Here is a 17,684-nt window from a genome sequence, read left to right as displayed (position 1 = left end):
CTAAAGCACTTACAGAGTTCTTATTCAGGTTAATGGCAAACTATCAGGAGCTCCAGGGCTCACTGTCAACTTAAAAATAGTGTTGACATGTTCTATTACGAAACAGACAACTTAAGTTCCTTGCTCTTTTTTGAAAGCTACCATTCATTTACTTCCAGTTATGACGTACAGCTGAAAAACTAAAAGTGAAATAGTGATAAGAAGATCATAGGAAAAACACTTAAGAGTTTTCACCAGTCTGTACCAAGAGTTATAGACTAAAAGTAATTTACACTTAAATGTGACTTTATAGATAAAGCAATCTGAACAAACACTGATAGAACACACTGACTTCTTTATTGCTTTGTGTTTGTTGTATGTATTTAGTGCACAGCATTCATCTGCTCCTACATTTCCAACGCTATAAAAAGAGTGTTCTTAATAAAAGGCTAAAGTTGCTTAGTGGCAGCTCTGTGTAAGGTCTTCTTTATGTACTTAGATCACAATTCAATTAAAAAAAAATAAAGTGGGAAAGAATAGGAGAGAGTATTATACACAGACCCCAAGGCAGTTCTTGTGAAAGCCAATCCCTGTACAATACTTAAGCCTCTGCCTCTAACACACTAAACACAGCTGACTTCAAAATTCAAACCATAATGCTGTTAAACTTTCTTCTGCAGTGGGTAATTGCTGATGCCTGAATATTTACTTTTAGGGGAAAAATAGAAACATTGCATTAAAGTTTGCAAGTCATAATTTGTCACATTAAAGGAAAGTTTTGTAACGCCCCAAGAAGTAGATCATTTGCAGACATTTTTATTCCTGAATAAAACCCAATTCTCACCTAGCCCTTGTTGTGTGGAAAGGACAGACTAGTCATAAAAAATGCAGAAGAAACTGGCTTGCTTTTTACATACAAGTTCCACTGATAAATAGCTTAGTGATTGACATTTTAATCTATACCCACTCATCATATATTGCACTTCAAAGAGCTGTATACAACTTTTTGACAATCAACAATTCTGACAATCTGAAGGTAAAATCACATTATTTCAAATTAAGCTGTTAAAAATTAAGCCAAGAATTTCCCAGTCATGATGCCCCCACCTTGTGTTTTTTTTCTGTTCTTTGAATGAATTGTCCACCTTCCCATACAGAGCATTCAAATCTGGCAGCTATTTTTAAAATTGTGTTATTTATCAGGAAATATTTTGAAAAAATATTCAGGAAATAGTATCCAAAATGAAGCATTTAATAGGACAAATCCCCTAAGAGTTATAAGGACTAAATATGTAAATAAATTATGCACAGAAAACTGGTTTAAGGAAGTATATGCATTACCTTCTCACACTATAAAATATCATTCATATTTAGGTTTATAAACATGAGAGTTGGGAACTACTGAGTTCTCTTGGCTAAAGCCCAATATTGGCCTTATTTCAGTTTAATTGGAAGAGGATCTTGAATTCATCTTCTCCATGAGATATCAGGAACCTGGATTTCTGTTTGTACCAAAGGTTAATAAGAAATGTGTCTGCAAAAGTCAAACAGCATTAAATACCAAAAACTGATTATTATTCTGCAGGAGTTGTTCTGTCATTCATAATCTCTCCATGCTCCAACCTTCCACAGCTAATCTTTAATGGATGACATGCAGGAAAGAAAAATAACATCTAAAAAGGGACTCTAAAGTGAGCTTTGAAGAAATGGAAAATACTTTTCTTCTGTGCTGGAAGTTATTGCCACCCAAAGTTTATTACTGGCAAGATTACTTATTTCCTCTCACTTTATGGATATTAAATCAAATTAACTCTAAGCTAACAGCCACTTGGATATTTGTTTTTACTTTTGCTATTAAATCTATTGCATATGCATATTCAGTAATTATTTTTCAAGTTAATTTAGAAAGCTTCAAATAATGTTCATGAATATTTCCACACCATATTCAAGAATTCTAAAATACCACAAATGCATATTCACAACACTTTCATAAAAACTGACCCAAAATAGGGACTTCATTGTAGGTATATTGCCCTAGTTTCCAAGAGACTGAAAGCTGTATGATATATACCACCATGTTAGAAGTACTGCTTTCCTCTTTTTCCACACTGTATTTCATATCATTAGCTTGGTCTTTCAGAGAGCATCTACAGAATGCTAATACAGTTTTCAGGCAGTAAAAATGGTGTGAAACCCCTAACAGGACTGGACTCAATCCTGCTGAGCTGGTGTTGATTTAAGAAAGTATTAAATTTTGGTAACATTATTATTAAGATACTGGCATAAAAAAACCCCAACTCATGGAATAGCTGTTGCTACAGAAAGATTTAAGGATAAATATTTTTATTATATTTTTGTTCAGAATTATTCTTAGTCTCAATATATACTCTGACAGTAACAAAAATATTCCAGGTGCTCTGGTTCTGATGCCAATTATGGTGTATCTTGCTGCAGTAATGGCACTCTGAGAATAGGGCTTTGATATCTTTTCCAGTCTATTACCACTATGCTCTACAACTCTCCCTTACACTCAACCAGCTCCTTCCTCTAGAAGTTCATACATATATCCCCTGCTTAATTCTTCCATTAGGAAAAAATGAAGTCACTAACTACATCCATGCAAAGTGAGATCTGTTCTCTCAGCTAGTTGTTTTGAAGACTTACTCCTCTGCAATGCCTTCATCTTGATCTTCCAGTCTGTCCTCAGAAGGTGTATGCTCCTTCCCTTTCCATTCCCACAGGTGACACCCATTCCCTTTTCTGTTCAACATGTGAAAGTTCTGCACACCCAAATTTCAGATCTGGCTGTTTTTCATACCCACTTCCTTCGTGGTGTTCCCTTTTTTGCTTGCACTATGCTGGTGTCTGTTCTTTTATGATGTGTGTTTCTCTGGCTTTTCCTGATGTTGCCTCCACCTCTGTTCTTCTTCATGACAGGGAGTGAAACTAACAGTACCTTCTGACATTGGGTCAGAATGACACAAAATCTAACAGAAGAATAATGAATAAACTGCAGGAACCTGTGGGAACTATGTCCACCAGAAACAATAGTCTTTAATGCCTAAAAGTCTGAAATAAAAACTTTAAATTCTCTAATTTTCTTTAGCCATAACTAGCTGACATAGAGATAGGGATCCAAGGAAGTTTTAAAATATGTTTTCAAGGCTAGCTAACAAAATTTAAAAATAAAAACATTCTGAAAATAAGTTATTTACTTCACACAGTATAATACTTTTCTTCCATCATGTATATCTTCTGATTTAATTCTACTTTTTCTTCTTTTCTCATGAAGCATTGCACAAATTTACTGGTTTTTTCATTACTTTTTCTTTGAACAATTTAAAAATCACAAAATGACAACCTTTGTATTATATGTTTCTGTAGACTGTTGTAGCTTCATTTCAAAATGCCCTTTGTCTTCACTTTTCAATTCTTTCCATGAAGCTTGTTTAGGTAAAACCTATCAATTAGAAGGTTACCTTTTAAAACAGAATTCTAATATTCCTCAAAGTAGATAACACTTTGATGGTGTACCTTTCTTATGTTCTTTACAATATAATTTCGTGGAGTCACTTACTTATCATAAAGTCAGTACTAAGTAATAATAAAAATGCAAACAGCCATATTTACAAGCTTCACTATACCATGTGCTACACACTGCAGTAATTAAACATTAACTAGTAACCTGAAATTGCAGCAGCATGTGTTCTCCCTTCCTCAAAGAACTTAATGCAGGGGGATAAGTTTTTCCTTGAACACACCGTCTGTTCTTTATTAGGCTCTGCTTGTCCATTAGAACTCTCCCCAAGGCTTTTATGAGAGAGACACACACAGGCTTCCACAAATCCAGTCTGGTTCACATAATTCCAGATTTTAAACCATTTATCCAAATTTGGTTACATTCTTAGAACTGTAAGACAGGAAGCAAAAAAACTGTGAAGTATTAACGATGCTTCCTTTTGGCAAACAGTTTAAGTAGTAAGGAGCCTCTTGCCCTCTCTCTTTAGCATTTAAAGGATTTTATACTTCCTGTACTCATAAAAGGAGAAAAAAAAAGGTTATTTTTAAAGGTCATTGTTATTACACTATGTAGCTGTCTTTAAATTTTGGTTTATTCTTCCTTTAAAAACAAAACAAGCATGTTAAATTATTATATCCATATTCATACCACTCTGTTTTGAAGAGAAAAATATGCTTAGGACATCAATAGAAAATTTAAGCAGTAGTGTAGGAAAATAACAATTTCCTTACAAGTATTTCAACCATATCCATAAAAACGAAACTGTCTGTGTTTTTGACACACCTTTCTTTCCAGGTTTTAATGAGCAATGAACACCTTTACCAAAGAGAACCTTGTACAGAGGTAAAAACACTGGGCAAATATCCAGGAACAAACACAAAACTTCATATTCAAGCCAAACACTCTGCGTTAGCTTTTGTTGGTGGATATAACAATGACACATAGTGCAGATTGCTCTTCTGTGTGAAAATAAAGCAAGCAGTTATGTGAAATTAAATAAGAATTAAAATTATGCCTGTTTTCAATTTTTTTCCTAAGATGTTGATTAGATTTGACTTTCCCTTCCCCCACCACAGAAAATCTGGGAACTCTCTTTTCCATCTATGATATTCACACTATACCATATTCTCAGGAGTTTGTTATTAAGTGGAATGCCAGCCATCTGTTTTTCAGCTAGAGAGTTTATTATCTGCTCCATTTACCTGAAGACAGTTACTCCTCCCTTTAGCACAAATATATTGGGGACAGCTATTAGTACTATTAATACTCTATGAAGTGTGTGTGATCTATGAGGAAACAATTTTACCAAGCTAACACTTTCTTTCTGAACAAATGATACAATGAATTTGTAAAAGCATTCCCATTAATGTTTTTTTATACATCTTCATGAAAACCTGAGATTATTTTTCATTTACTGGGTACACTGTATACACAGTCACTTTTCAATAATAAGAATTCCCAGCTCCATTACATTAGCAGCTTCCACAAGCATAGAATACAAACTGTCTCCATGCTTGTAGGACTATCCAAAGAACAATTCACAACAAATACAAGCACATGTTCACTTTCAGATATAAACTTAAAAGCCTTAGCTTCTGAGAATTCATATAAACTTCATTCACTGGATATATGGCATCATCTGACAAAAATTCATTTAAACTACCAAAAGAGCAGATTTTTCAAGAACAGCACAGGTGCCTGGTTGAGGTGAATGTGAGACTATCTCCAAACACGGGGAGGGGGTAGTATTGCTCTGAACCAGCTAAAACAATAAGTGGTATTTGAACTGCTGGTTGAAAGGTAGAGGCACTGGTAATCATTATTTCCCCTTGTTTGTTCAGGACCTTCCAACAAAACAAACAACCTTTTTGTGATTGGATTGACATGGTGTTAACAATGCATTTAATGCCCAAATCAGTATGAATACAGGTAAAGCTCCTACTAATACCAGTACCAGGATGTTAAAGCCATCTATTTTCTAAGCAACTCTAAACAGCCACACATAAAAAAAAAGTCAAATCTTCCCTCCTTTAGCAAATAAAGCTAACATTCACTAGGCCACGTCATATAGCAACCACGGGTACTGTATGAGCCATACAGCCATCTGTTAAATGCTTGCCTACTGTACCTGCAATCCTTTCTGCAATCTTAGCTTCTGTAGCTCTGTCTTGCAATTCTAAGTCCAGTTTCATTGTCTTCAGCTCCTTGTCCTTTTCAGCCAGCTTATCTTGAAGCTGAATTGAGCAAATGGACAGTAAGATTCTTATCTGGCTGAAACTGTCAACAAGTAATTCAACCACAATAAAATTGCAAACAACAGCTTCTCACCCCCAAAATACAAACACTAAGCATTAAACCAGGAGTTCATTTTATTATATTTATTTGTTTAAAGAACAAATGTTAAGAATATATTTTTTAATATCTGGGCTATCTTGCTCTGTGAGACAAGTAGCAATGCACATGCCAGTTTTATTTGTGATTCTCTTCCCCAGGTATCACCAGCTGTAGTCCTTCTTGCTGAGAAGTTCAGAATTACAAGAAATATAATGTAGGTGGTTGCATTAATAGCCTGTTTCCTACCAAGATACAGATTTCAAAGTCTGAAAAGACTGGTGTAAATGCATATCTTTTCATGTTCTTCATCAGATGGAAGATTGGTATTCTTTCACATATCAAGGCCTTTCTTTTAAAGCGTATTCACTAAATCTGTTCTTGGACAGATATCTGAGCTTGAATATTCAATGACACCTCATGGAAAGACTAGAGACAGTTGGACTGTTTAGGCATGTGCAACCACAGCTAACACTAGAAGCAATGCAGTGTCCAAGGAAGATGAAATTTTCTCTCCTTCAATAAAGCTGAGTTATCAGGGCACATTAACTGGATTCTACCCATGAAATCCTGGTCTAGTCTTTGGTGTTCATTGGTTTTCATCCAGGGTGCAAGAGTCTATGTCATTGATCAAAAAAGTCAGAGAATAGGTCGGAGGGGTTTTTTTTTACTTCCAGAGAAATAGTTGTCAAGCAAATACTAAAAATCCAAAATTACAGGAAGCAAATGATTGGTGCACTAAAATAAATAACAAAACTAAATTAGGCACAGTTTAAAGTGTATGTTTTGCAAAGCAATTATAAAAAGGCAAATATTGGTATCTTGAATATCTTAATTGTACCTTTTTATTTTTGGCCCTCAGAGTGTCCAATTCTTTTAAAAGGAATGCAGTTTCTGTTCTTCCACTTAAATCTTCAGCATCATGCCATGAGGACATAAACTCAGGGAGCGTCCTGCTATCCTTTCTTATTACACTGCTGCATTTTTGAAGGGGAAAAAAAAAAAAAGAAAAATTATTTAAAAAACAGTTGTTATTCCCTCCCTCTGAAAATGCACAGAAATAAATTATCAAAACTTGTTAACAAACTTGTTAACCACTGCAAATGTATTAAATAGTCAGAAAATTGGATGCCCTTCTACCAGTTCTTAAAGCTATAATTTTGAAAAGAATCTGCAAATCTGGAATAGTAAATAAATATCCTACAGTACTAAGGCAAAAACCAGATGCATATAAATGGGCTATGAAGCCTATAAACAGCAAATGCTTAAGGAAAGCAAATACTAAAAAACATTGCTTAACACAGAGAAAAAAGCAATAAAACATTTGGGGATCAAAGTGATGCTCAGGTCTAAGCAAACCAAATTTTTTGTAGGATGATTCCACAGGAAGTGATAAGAGAATATCCATTAAAAAAAAATCTAGGAATTTATCATGAAGAAATCTGTAAAATGATGGTATGATTCTAAATATTATAAATGACATCAGGAATTCCATACTGTATGCCACATAGAGTTTTAAAATAACTTACTAGCATAGACAACTTAAAATAAGACAAGATTCAATGGCTAGAAAAATTCTCTCAAAGTAAGACTCTCATAAAACTTCTGGTGTATCCATTGATACTCACAGATCACCCAGATCTCATTTGTAACATGGCAGCAAAATCAGTAAATGAATGATTAGAAAGGAACTAGCAAATATATTTAACATTTGCTTTCTTTAAGCATTTTCTGGTTATACACTTCACAGCTAATAACCAATAAGAAGTAGCCACAAAAAAGCTATACCCTCTGAACTCCTGCTTCCACTGTAGACATTACTTTATGTGCAATTCACATCCTAGAAAGATAAAGAAAGCTATCTATTGCTCCAAAGAGTCATTATCTTAGGCATTATCTTAGTTGTCAGTACTCAGCCACCCTTTTTTCACCTGCTTCCTCTGTATTTATTTTCTCCTCCCTTCTCCTTAAAACTAAAAATGACAAATCACATTGACAGTACCAGGACCACCATCTAAAACACATTCAACACTGACTTAACATTTCCTGAGTTTTTCTATATCAAGAAATGTTAACATACATTCTAATTAAAATATATTTGGGCAAAGGTAGGTTTTGGCATATAGCTTTAAGATCCTACATATAACATACATGGAGCTGAGATGGTTCAACATGATGACTGCTGTGGGAGGTTAATCTCAGTGTTCCAGTGGGAATCTCAGTGGGAGTGGCACTGGTGAAAGGTAAAATGAACAATTTTTGGGTGACTCTGTGCTGGGCTGCACCGAAGCACTCTGGATTATATTTGGCATTTAGTGCATGATGCATTGCCCTTACAGCAAATCTCAGCCACTAATGCAAAAAGTCAAGAAAGAAAATGAAAAAGTGTAAGAATTGGGTTTGGCCCAAATTAGAATTGGGTTTGGCCCATCATTAGATCATAATGAAGATAGCAAAACTGGGTGTAGAATCTGCTGGACAGGTGGGGAATCAGTGTATTTTTCAAAAGTGTGTAATAGGGCTCTGCAGCCTTGATCCCCTTTTCAAAAACAACTCTGACACTCAGTTGAAAATTGGTATTCAGACTGCCTAAGTCACTCAAAACTGATAGCATGTTCCCTAACCAGTTGGCTAGTCAAAGGTAGAACTAGCCAGCTAATTATACTTTTGTACATTGTGTCACATATAGAATGAGTGCATATATTTGTTAAGACTGCTATAAAGGGCCACCCGCTCAGTAAAAACACTAGTGACAAAAATGACCAAAATTAATGACACAATAAAATCTTCAGAGTTTGTATTAAACCTTTCAGTCACATTACCCAGTCCTCAGATTCCTATCACAGACTGCTACAAGGTATTACAGCTTCTCATCTTCACTCTTCCAGCTTCATCTGGACTTCATCTGCTTTATTCCTGCTTCCTACTCACTCATCACATTTCAGGTGCTTGTTGCATAAAGCCACAGATACTACTAGGTTTTCAAGATTTTTTTTATTCTGTTCGACATGCATTTTCAAGATTCTCTGTAGAAATCACAATCATTGAAATACCCACAATGTGTGATGTAAACCATTGCAATGATCATATGTTCTATGAGTGCTAAACAATGCAGAGGTGAAATGCTATATTCCACAAGGATATAGCATTGGAAAAGGGCAGATAAGGTGAATCCAAGTAAAAACTGACTTACTGATTGTCATATGGGAAGCAAATTTCCCTATATTTACTAAAAAAAAAAAAAGTGCATATTGTCAATAATTTGAATCTAGAAAAACTGTATAGAGGGATATTTCTTGGGTTTACCTTGATTCTTCAGAATCAGAATTACAGTCAGTTAGGATTCCTCCTCTTTGACTATCTGCTCGCAAATCTGAAAGTTTCGGGGCTTTGGTTTCTGCCTGGATAAAAAATTCTGAGCGTTTCTGAGAATTCCTATAAAACTGAAGTTCAGCACAAAAGTCTTCTTTTTTCTGATCCAAGATGTGTGTTTCTAATTGGGAAGAGAAGCAAACACATTTTCTCATTTGAAGAATGAAGCAAAATTGAGATTTTTCATTTGAAAATGGCTTGTTATAAGAATATAATACCGTAATAGAAAGGAACAAGTGATTTAGTACCATGTTCACAACTTCTTTGTCCATTCACTAAGGAATGAGACCTGTTCCCTACAGCATGGATGGATGTAGGTAGGAATTACAACCCATTTACTGGATTTTTTTCATGGAAACATGAAAAATTCATCATCATTTCCTAATACCTCCTCCCCCTTAAATGACTTCTTAAAATAATGGGGGCTGTAGAAAATTATTTGCCTATCTCTTACAAAATTCAGCTCTTCTATAGTGAGATATGATGAATTTCTGCTATAGAGAGGGAAATTTTTAGGTTATAACTAGAGTCTTACTTATAGTGAGGTTTCTTTCAAATCCATTTTGGCTACAAAAGAAGTATCATCGAGCTGTAATTAGTAACCATAAATTTAAAGCACCATTATTCACTCCTGGAGAGTGTAAGGTACAGGCTCATACAACTAAAGAACTTGAAGAATGCAAAGCAGAAATTGTGCCAAAGGGAAAAATTATCTGATTAAAATGTTGAGTGTGATAGCTAGTTCTCTTAGCTTGGCTACTAGATATTTTTAGGACATATTTCTGATATCAAGGCATTTAAATGAAAGAAAGATCCACATACCACGAATGCTCTTTCATAAAGTAAGAACAAGTACCTTTTAATTATAGAATTATATTAAAAAATGAGAAGGAAGCAGCCTAAAACCACTGGAAATGGAAAAAAGGTGCATATATTTTTCATTCTTTCATTTAGATTAGTAGAGAACAAACACTGGAGCTTTTGCTTATTTAATAAAGTTAGTGTTTCCAAACGTTTTGGATAAAATATAGGGCATATATTATTTGATCCACCTTATAACATCCTCCTCAAAAATAATAAGAAACTGTCTATGCAGTTGAAATAAAGTAGAAATAGACCAAAATCAATCACTATCATGTTGCCATCGTGCAGGTAAACACAGTCATAAGCACAGTTTCCAAGTAAAAAATACTGAAAACTGTTTATCAAGTGTATTGCAACAGATTCCTCTTTCCTTAAACAAGGAAAGACACAAGATCTCAGGCAACAGCCCAAGGGCCCCAAGAGATGACTTGGGAATTGGCTGGAGTCAGTTTAACTTCTAATATGAAGCTATGTTTGTTACCAACTCCAGGAAAAAGTTATGGGACCCACTGATCATCTGTATTCTCTGCATCCACTTCAGCACAAAATTATTTGAATTTTGTGCTGACCATTTCTGTAAACTGTAACCACAGATCTTTACACTAGAAAAACAACAACCAATAGAGTAACAGCATCTCTGTTCCTTTAGCATGTGGGGACCATTACCATAAAATATTTTTCAATAGGTACTATACTACTTTCAGTACTTTGACTGAAATATGTTCCTCAACATTTCACAGCTAGTGCAGAAAGAACACAAGGTCACAACCACCTGGATTCTTAGAATAAGTGTATGCTGTTTCCACTGGCTTGAAATCCTGCAGGTTTTTGAGCAGATTTCCTCTGAAGTGCTGCTACATCTAAAAAGCTGGGAAAAAACCCTGGATTTGATCTCTTACTCCTCCTTATAGTAAGGAGCAAGGATCTCTAAAGAAAGTATGTTCCTTATGTTTAAAAAAAAAAAATCACCAAATATACTCCAAGAACCTGACTCAATTTGAGAGTGACAATACGTAAGGGCAAAACTTTGAATCCTTTCAAGTAAGTACTGTCTGAAAACTAACCTAGTCTGAATTTCCATACTTGCAAAGCATTTTACAGGGAGTTGTGTTTCCCATTTTATTTATTTTATAAAGAACTTCCTGTGAAATATCCTGTTTGCTTCTCAGATGCAGTGTCTGTATAAGTGTAGTTGCAAATTATGCTGAGGGGAGGTGCAATGCTTCACTTGCCATGACAACTTTTCCTCCTCCTCCTCTCTAGGGCATCCACTTATTCTATAAGCCATACATATATGTGAAGTGCTTCAAGCGAAGTGTGTCACATTCCATGGAAGATTTCAAGCACATTGTATATCTGTTGAAATAACCAGTGACAGTATTGCCAGGAAGCTTTGTTCCTTGTTTAGCACCATCATACTCTACTTTGGCCCTATGAAAGTTGGAGAAGAAAAATCTCACTTCAGAGAGCTAAGAAGTTTAGGTGATGTTTCGGGCTGCTTCTCTTCCCTTAGCATGAGAGCAAGTTTTTATTCTTTTCGCAGTTCCTGTTTTGTTAATTTGCTCCTTTCATTCCAGGACTTAAGAAGAGACCACAGAAGAGTCACTGAAGTTGGCAGAGACCACTGGACATCACCTTGCTGGCACCACAATCATTTGCAACAGGAAGTTGTCCTCAGCAACTTCCAGATCACCTGAGCCCTCTGTTGTGCTTCCAGCAGATCATTATCATCACTGTAGTACCCCATGAGAACCTAGACCTTTGAACATGAGAGTTCTTTCAATTCTCTGAAGAAGGCCTCATCTACTTCACTAGCCCTCCTCCATGCCCCTCCCTCTTAGGAGAAGGATCAAGGCAAACACCACCTGGGTTCCCACACCCTTGATCATCGTGCCTGGAGCCATACAGTCACATGCAACACTTCCCAGGCCACCCCAACAGTATCACTAATGCCTACAGGGAAGAGCAGCAGGGAGTAAGAGGGTCAGATGAGCATCAGCAGGCTTTCTATAACATTCTGAATAGGAGCTGTAAACAAGAAGCAAAGGTCTCTAGATGACAGGTCAGTTCAGCAGGCAGATTTTTATTTTTAAAACCAGAAATGAATATGACTGCATGATGAGGTAAATATCTGCATTAGCAGTTGCACTTCTGCTAAATCCTTGGATACCTAGATTTTAACTGTAAATTATTGCAGTTAAAGAAAAAAAGAGAACTTAGACTATTACTAGAACTGTGTTGGCATTTATTAATGCTAATGCTGCTTCTTTAGACAACATATATTTGCAGGACACCTTTTCATCCAGATCCAATTCCCTCAAACACATGGGATAAGACTAAGTAGAATCACCGGAAGGCTGTAAGAGGCATTCTCGGAAATATTAGGTGAAACACAGAGGATCTGTTTTTTTTCCACTGGCTTTGTTAGAGAGAAGATGATGGCAGCCTCTTCCACCCAAAACTGAAAGCACTCTGCCCAAGGGCATAAAGGTGAGAGGTTTTTACTCATTTAATAAAGCTGTATTTTTTTTTTTTTTTAATCAGCATGCAAAATTTGTCAGTAGAATGCTTTGGGGAAGACATTTTGAACACTGTCAGATCAATGGACATAGGATTAATTTTATTTTTAAACCCACTTTATTCTTCATATAGCCCATGACCCCCACGTCAAATAATTTAGGCTTTGGTACATGGTAGCTTGTCTTGTTGCTAAACTATGTGGCAATTTTAATCAATGCACTTCAGTGCTTTTTTTCCTCATGCCTCCTGCAAATCGTATTGTGCACTAATTACCAATGCTGCAGACACACACTGGGGAGTAAGTAGCATTTGCAATAATCAGGCTGCACAGGGAACGTCAGAGAAAGGGTAAAACAGCCTTGCAAGCTTTGGAAAAAATTATGTAGATTTCATTAAGTGGTACCACCACTGCTGATTCTGGTTCTTGAGTATGCTAAACAAAATTTTTTCCATATAAAATGGTGCAAGTTCAGTAGCCCAGATTAATATTTCACTATAGGGAGAAGCTGAACAGCTGATCTTCTGTATGTATTTATCTTGAATGAATAGCTTGTTCACATTGCGGGAAAGAAAAGCAAATGTTAAGAAGAAGGAATATGAAGACACTAGAATTAAATCTGGGAATTGATTGTGAGGGACGTAAGGGGAAGATAATGCTGTCATGGCTTGAAACAGTAAGGGCAGAACAGAATTCAATGTTGTTAAGCTGGGAGTGGTTAAAAAGTCAAGTAAAAACATTAAACGTATCATACTGTGCAGGCACCCACTATTCCTCACAGCTTCTTCTGAGAAGTGGAGGATAAGCACTGAGATCAGGGAAAGCACAGCATTAAAGAATCCCACAGTGATAAATGCACAGAAGGTGCAGATTCTACTGGAAGATTGAAGAGGCAATAGCATCTCTTGTTATACCACTCAGCACATTCAGCAGTTCCATCACCCAGCAGAAGCTGGGTGGACTCCCCCTTCTCCCATTTATATTCTTTCAGCACCCTACTAAAATGCACTTATCACCTCAGGGGTTTGCAGGGAATCTCCACAGAATAAGAGTAAGGGAAAACAAACAAAACCCAATGGAACATGCACACAGGCTACAGATCTGGTTGCAGATAAGTATGGGGACACTAGAAGCTCCAGGTGCACCAAATCAGCTTCAAGTGTAATAGTACTTACAACTTGCTACCTATAGCTCACTAGTATTTGTTTTAAGCTGGTCTGTGGCACATACATAGTATGTTCTCATCTGTCTGCAAAAGACTGCATGAGTGAACAAACCCCTAGCAGGATGGGAGTAAGAGCCATAATAGGAAAAAGCAAAAGCAGAAAGGAAGAGAGTGAGCCATATACACCCTGGGAGCAGGAGCAAAGATGACTGCAAATTCAGTAGCTATTGACACTGTGACACTGTCAGATTAAGAACATTTGAAAAAATGTAGAATAAAACATTGTGCTGTATTTGACGTAGTCAATCTCAACTCATAAAAGCCTCCAGAATTCCTCCTGTTAATAACAGAATCATAGAATGTTCTGGGTTGGAAGAGACCCCAAAGATCATCTAGTTGCAATTTCACTGCCATAAGCAGGGAGGCCATCCATGAGATCATGTTGCCCAGGGCCCCATGCAGCCTGGTCTTGAAAACTTCCTAGGACAGGGCATTCATAAATTCTCTGGACAACCTGTCTCAGTGCCTCACCACTGTGTGGGTAAAGAATGTCTCCAAATATCTTACCTAAATCTCTCCTCTTTTAATTTGACACTGTTCCCCCTTGTCCTGTCACTATCTACCTGTGTCAAAAGTTGCTTTCTCTCTTTTTTTATAAGACCCCTTCAAACACTGGAAAGTCCCAGTGAGGTCTTCCCAGACTCCTCTCTTCTCAAGGCTGAAAAACCCCAGCTCTCTCAGCCTGTCTGTCCTCACAGGACTTGTTCTCCAGCCTTCTGATCATCTTCCTGGCCAAGTCTGGATTTGCTGCAAAAGGCCCACACTTCTGTGCTGGGGTTCCCAGACTGGATGCAGTAATTCATTTGGGGTCTCACAGGGGCAGAGTGGAAAGGTGTAATAATTTTCCTCAGCTTGCTGGCCAAACTTCTTTTGATGCAGTCCAGGAGGCTGATGGCTGTCTGGGCTGCAATCACATTTTTTTTCTTCTCATTCTAAACAAAAACACAACTTCAGTGTCTGTGAGGTTTTTTTGTTTGTATAATATAAAACATTTTGAATTTCAAACAAGAGGGAATATTCACTATCCAACAAAACTATATATGCAAAGAGCCACCCTGACCCAAAACTAACCTCTTTCCACTGGAATAATAGGACACACTTCCTAAGGTTTAAAAGAACTTGATCTTGCCCAAATCACACATCTACAATACTTGCTGCAATAACTATGCATGTAAAAGCATTACTTTAGAACATCTTCATTCCCACTTGACTAACTGCTATTCTTTATTATTGGCTTTCAAATTATCTAATGTTTTTTTCTACAGTAATAAGACTAAAAATGTAGCCTGATGGCCACTAAATTTTCAAGCTATGCAAAAGAAATTAGTACTGTGGCTGAACAGTCCTTCTTGAGCTGAAAATGATGAGTCAACCATTTTGTCAAAAGACAAACATTCATTCACTAAGCTATTTAACTACTGGAACTTCTACCAAACAGAATGACTGTGAAAGACTTAGACTGTTCAACAATTTGCCCTTTACTGAATGATTAAAAGGCATAAATCCCGAAAATGAGTAGGAACTGAAATTCAAGGCTTTTGTAGGCATAAATATGCAAAGAAAGAAAATGAGTCTGGTGGAAAAAATCTGATCCTATTGTCTGGCATTAATGATGAGAGCTGGTTTAGGTCTTATGCATTTTCAGAATGCCTGTATTTTCCTTTTTTATTCATATTTGAACTAACACAGATGCAATGTACATGATTTACATGCGTATGTCAAAGGTGCTCATTACTTTTGACTCATTTCCTTATTGGTTTATCTTTCCCATGACGTACAAAAAATTTTTCAGAGTTAATCCTAAGAAAAGGTGCTGTACCTAATTTTCAAGAAAGTAATTCCTGTTTCAGGAAAACAATTACAAAAGGTCAGTAATAAAAGGTCCATAATACATGCTTTCTCCAAAACAGACAACATGAAAAAGTTTTGTCTTTGGACTTACTACAGATTTACTTATGTTAGCAATTATTTAGGCCTCTTCAGTGCAGTGCAGTATACTGAGACCAAGTAGTCTGCAACTAAGAGCAAATGGCTGTCCCTTCATGACACACTTTTCCTGATGTTTAAAGAAAACTGAGCAAGCTTAAAGTTATTCAGTATTCAAGATTATTCAGTAATCAGATTATTATTTATCTCACTAAATCACTTCTGTAGCATGGAAGAATGGCAGTCATAGGAACCTGATAGCAAGCAAAGACTGAGCTCAGAGTAGATTTGTAATACAAAGCTAATTCCTTTTATTTCTCTGTGCTCTGCCCAGCCAAAGTACCATGTATTACCTGCCAAACCCTTGGCTGTAGCAAAGAGGAAATAACAACATAGATGCATTGTACATTCAGTGCCCCAACAATACATGACCATGGGCTCTGCAGAGAGCATCACGAGTCAGCTCAAAAGGATAGGAACCATCAAGTTATATTTAAGTACCTCTTATTCATAAAGGTCCTGGATTTGTATCTGAGATAGGATATCTCCACTCTAAGATACGCAAGACAGATGTTCATTGAAATAAGCCTTGGAAAGAACATTCTTATAGAAACTTTTACAGATCTTTTTTAGGACATGCATAAGGGCTATGATAGTCATTTTAAAGCCATTTAGACTAAGGAACAGAGTGATGAAGTAACTGCATTGAGGTCATTGAGCAAGCTATGTGTCCTGGTTTCAGCCAGGACAGGCTTTATTCTTGCAGTAGACAGAAGGGTGTATGGCCAGCACACAGAAGTTGCTCTGTACCAACTCACACCATTGCCATGGGCAGGGGAAAGGAACACTCTTCCAGGGAGAAGGGTTCCTTCGGGGCACGAAAACGTGGCAGAGGGAGCTGTCCGGTATTGCCTGTTCAAGGGGGAAGGGATGGTTGGGGGATCAGGGGTGTGGTTTCTGTGTGAATCGTTTCTTTTCTTATTCCCTCTATCATTAGTATTGTTGCTGTTACTGCTCAGTTTCTTATCTCATTGCTGTACCCAGTAAATTGCTCTTATCTCAACCCCTGATCTTTGCTTTTCCTGCCTCAAATTGGAGGGCGGAGAGGGAGTGGCACATGGTTTTAATGGAAGAATTAATTGGAGAATACCATTCCTAAACCAAGACAGCTGTAATTGGAGCCCAGTGTGAGGCATGAAGGGTAGAGATTCAACAGATCTGCCCAGAACAGGTTAGAAACAGTTCTGATCCAAGTATTTGTTATATTAGGTCCAGAGGCAGTGGTCACAATGTTGCTTGGGCCGTTCAAATAGGTATATATTATTATAAATAACATAGCATATATGGGAATACATTATGAATGTATTCCCATATATGCTCCTCATGCTGACCTTTTTCAAAACAGAGAGAGGGATCAGGTTTCCTTGGTTGCTGTACTGTGGGATATCAGCTTATGACATGATAACATCAAGGACGATGAAGGTAATTTGGGATGTGTATTCAGTGTTTCTCTCCTATCCTTACTCAGGTACTACCTCTGGGGGTCCATTAACAATTATACCCAGTTGTGGGAAGAATAGAGGGATGACTTTCCCCAGCTTTTCACCCCCTTTTCCTCCTTCAGACCTGTTAAAACAGCTTTTGAGAATTCTTAATTCCTGCTGGATGTTAAGGAAAGCATATTCTTGTTGCTAAGTCGGCCACTTCTCCTCAGTGCAGTCTATACCATATTTAGAGAGATTTATGTTTACAGAGATTTCAAGGGAGGTCATTCAGAGATCTGCCCTGAGGGTGGATGGTCATGAGTGGCATAGAATATGGGAAAGAATGGGCCAGTTTTTGAGAAAATTCTCTGCTCCAATGGTTTGGCAGTTCACCCCTGAACCAATACAAGACCCTGTTTAAAGTGACAGAATGCTGCACTGCAAGGAAAATGCTGTGGCAGCTCC

The 17,684-nt window shown here is 37.0% G+C and overlaps 1 protein-coding gene across 8 annotated transcripts in view; it reads right to left on the bottom strand.

Annotated features, from left to right (window-relative positions):
• Positions 1–17,684, bottom strand: part of MIPOL1 (mirror-image polydactyly 1) — a 182,934-nt gene that overhangs the window by 126,157 nt on the left and 39,093 nt on the right. For all 8 annotated transcript variants that reach the window (XM_050975880.1, XM_050975875.1, XM_050975878.1 and 5 more), the window contains 3 exons: positions 9,137–9,323; positions 6,672–6,807; positions 5,628–5,733 (listed from right to left, as the gene is read on the bottom strand). In XM_050975880.1, coding sequence (XP_050831837.1) covers positions 5,628–5,733; positions 6,672–6,807; positions 9,137–9,323 — 429 coding nt within the window. The remainder of the gene's footprint in view (positions 1–5,627; positions 5,734–6,671; positions 6,808–9,136; positions 9,324–17,684) is intronic.

Source organism: Serinus canaria, chromosome 5, assembly GCF_022539315.1.
Source record: "Serinus canaria isolate serCan28SL12 chromosome 5, serCan2020, whole genome shotgun sequence".
NCBI classification, from domain to species: Eukaryota; Metazoa; Chordata; class Aves; order Passeriformes; family Fringillidae; genus Serinus; species Serinus canaria.
This window is presented reverse-complemented; position numbering and strand designations above follow the sequence as displayed.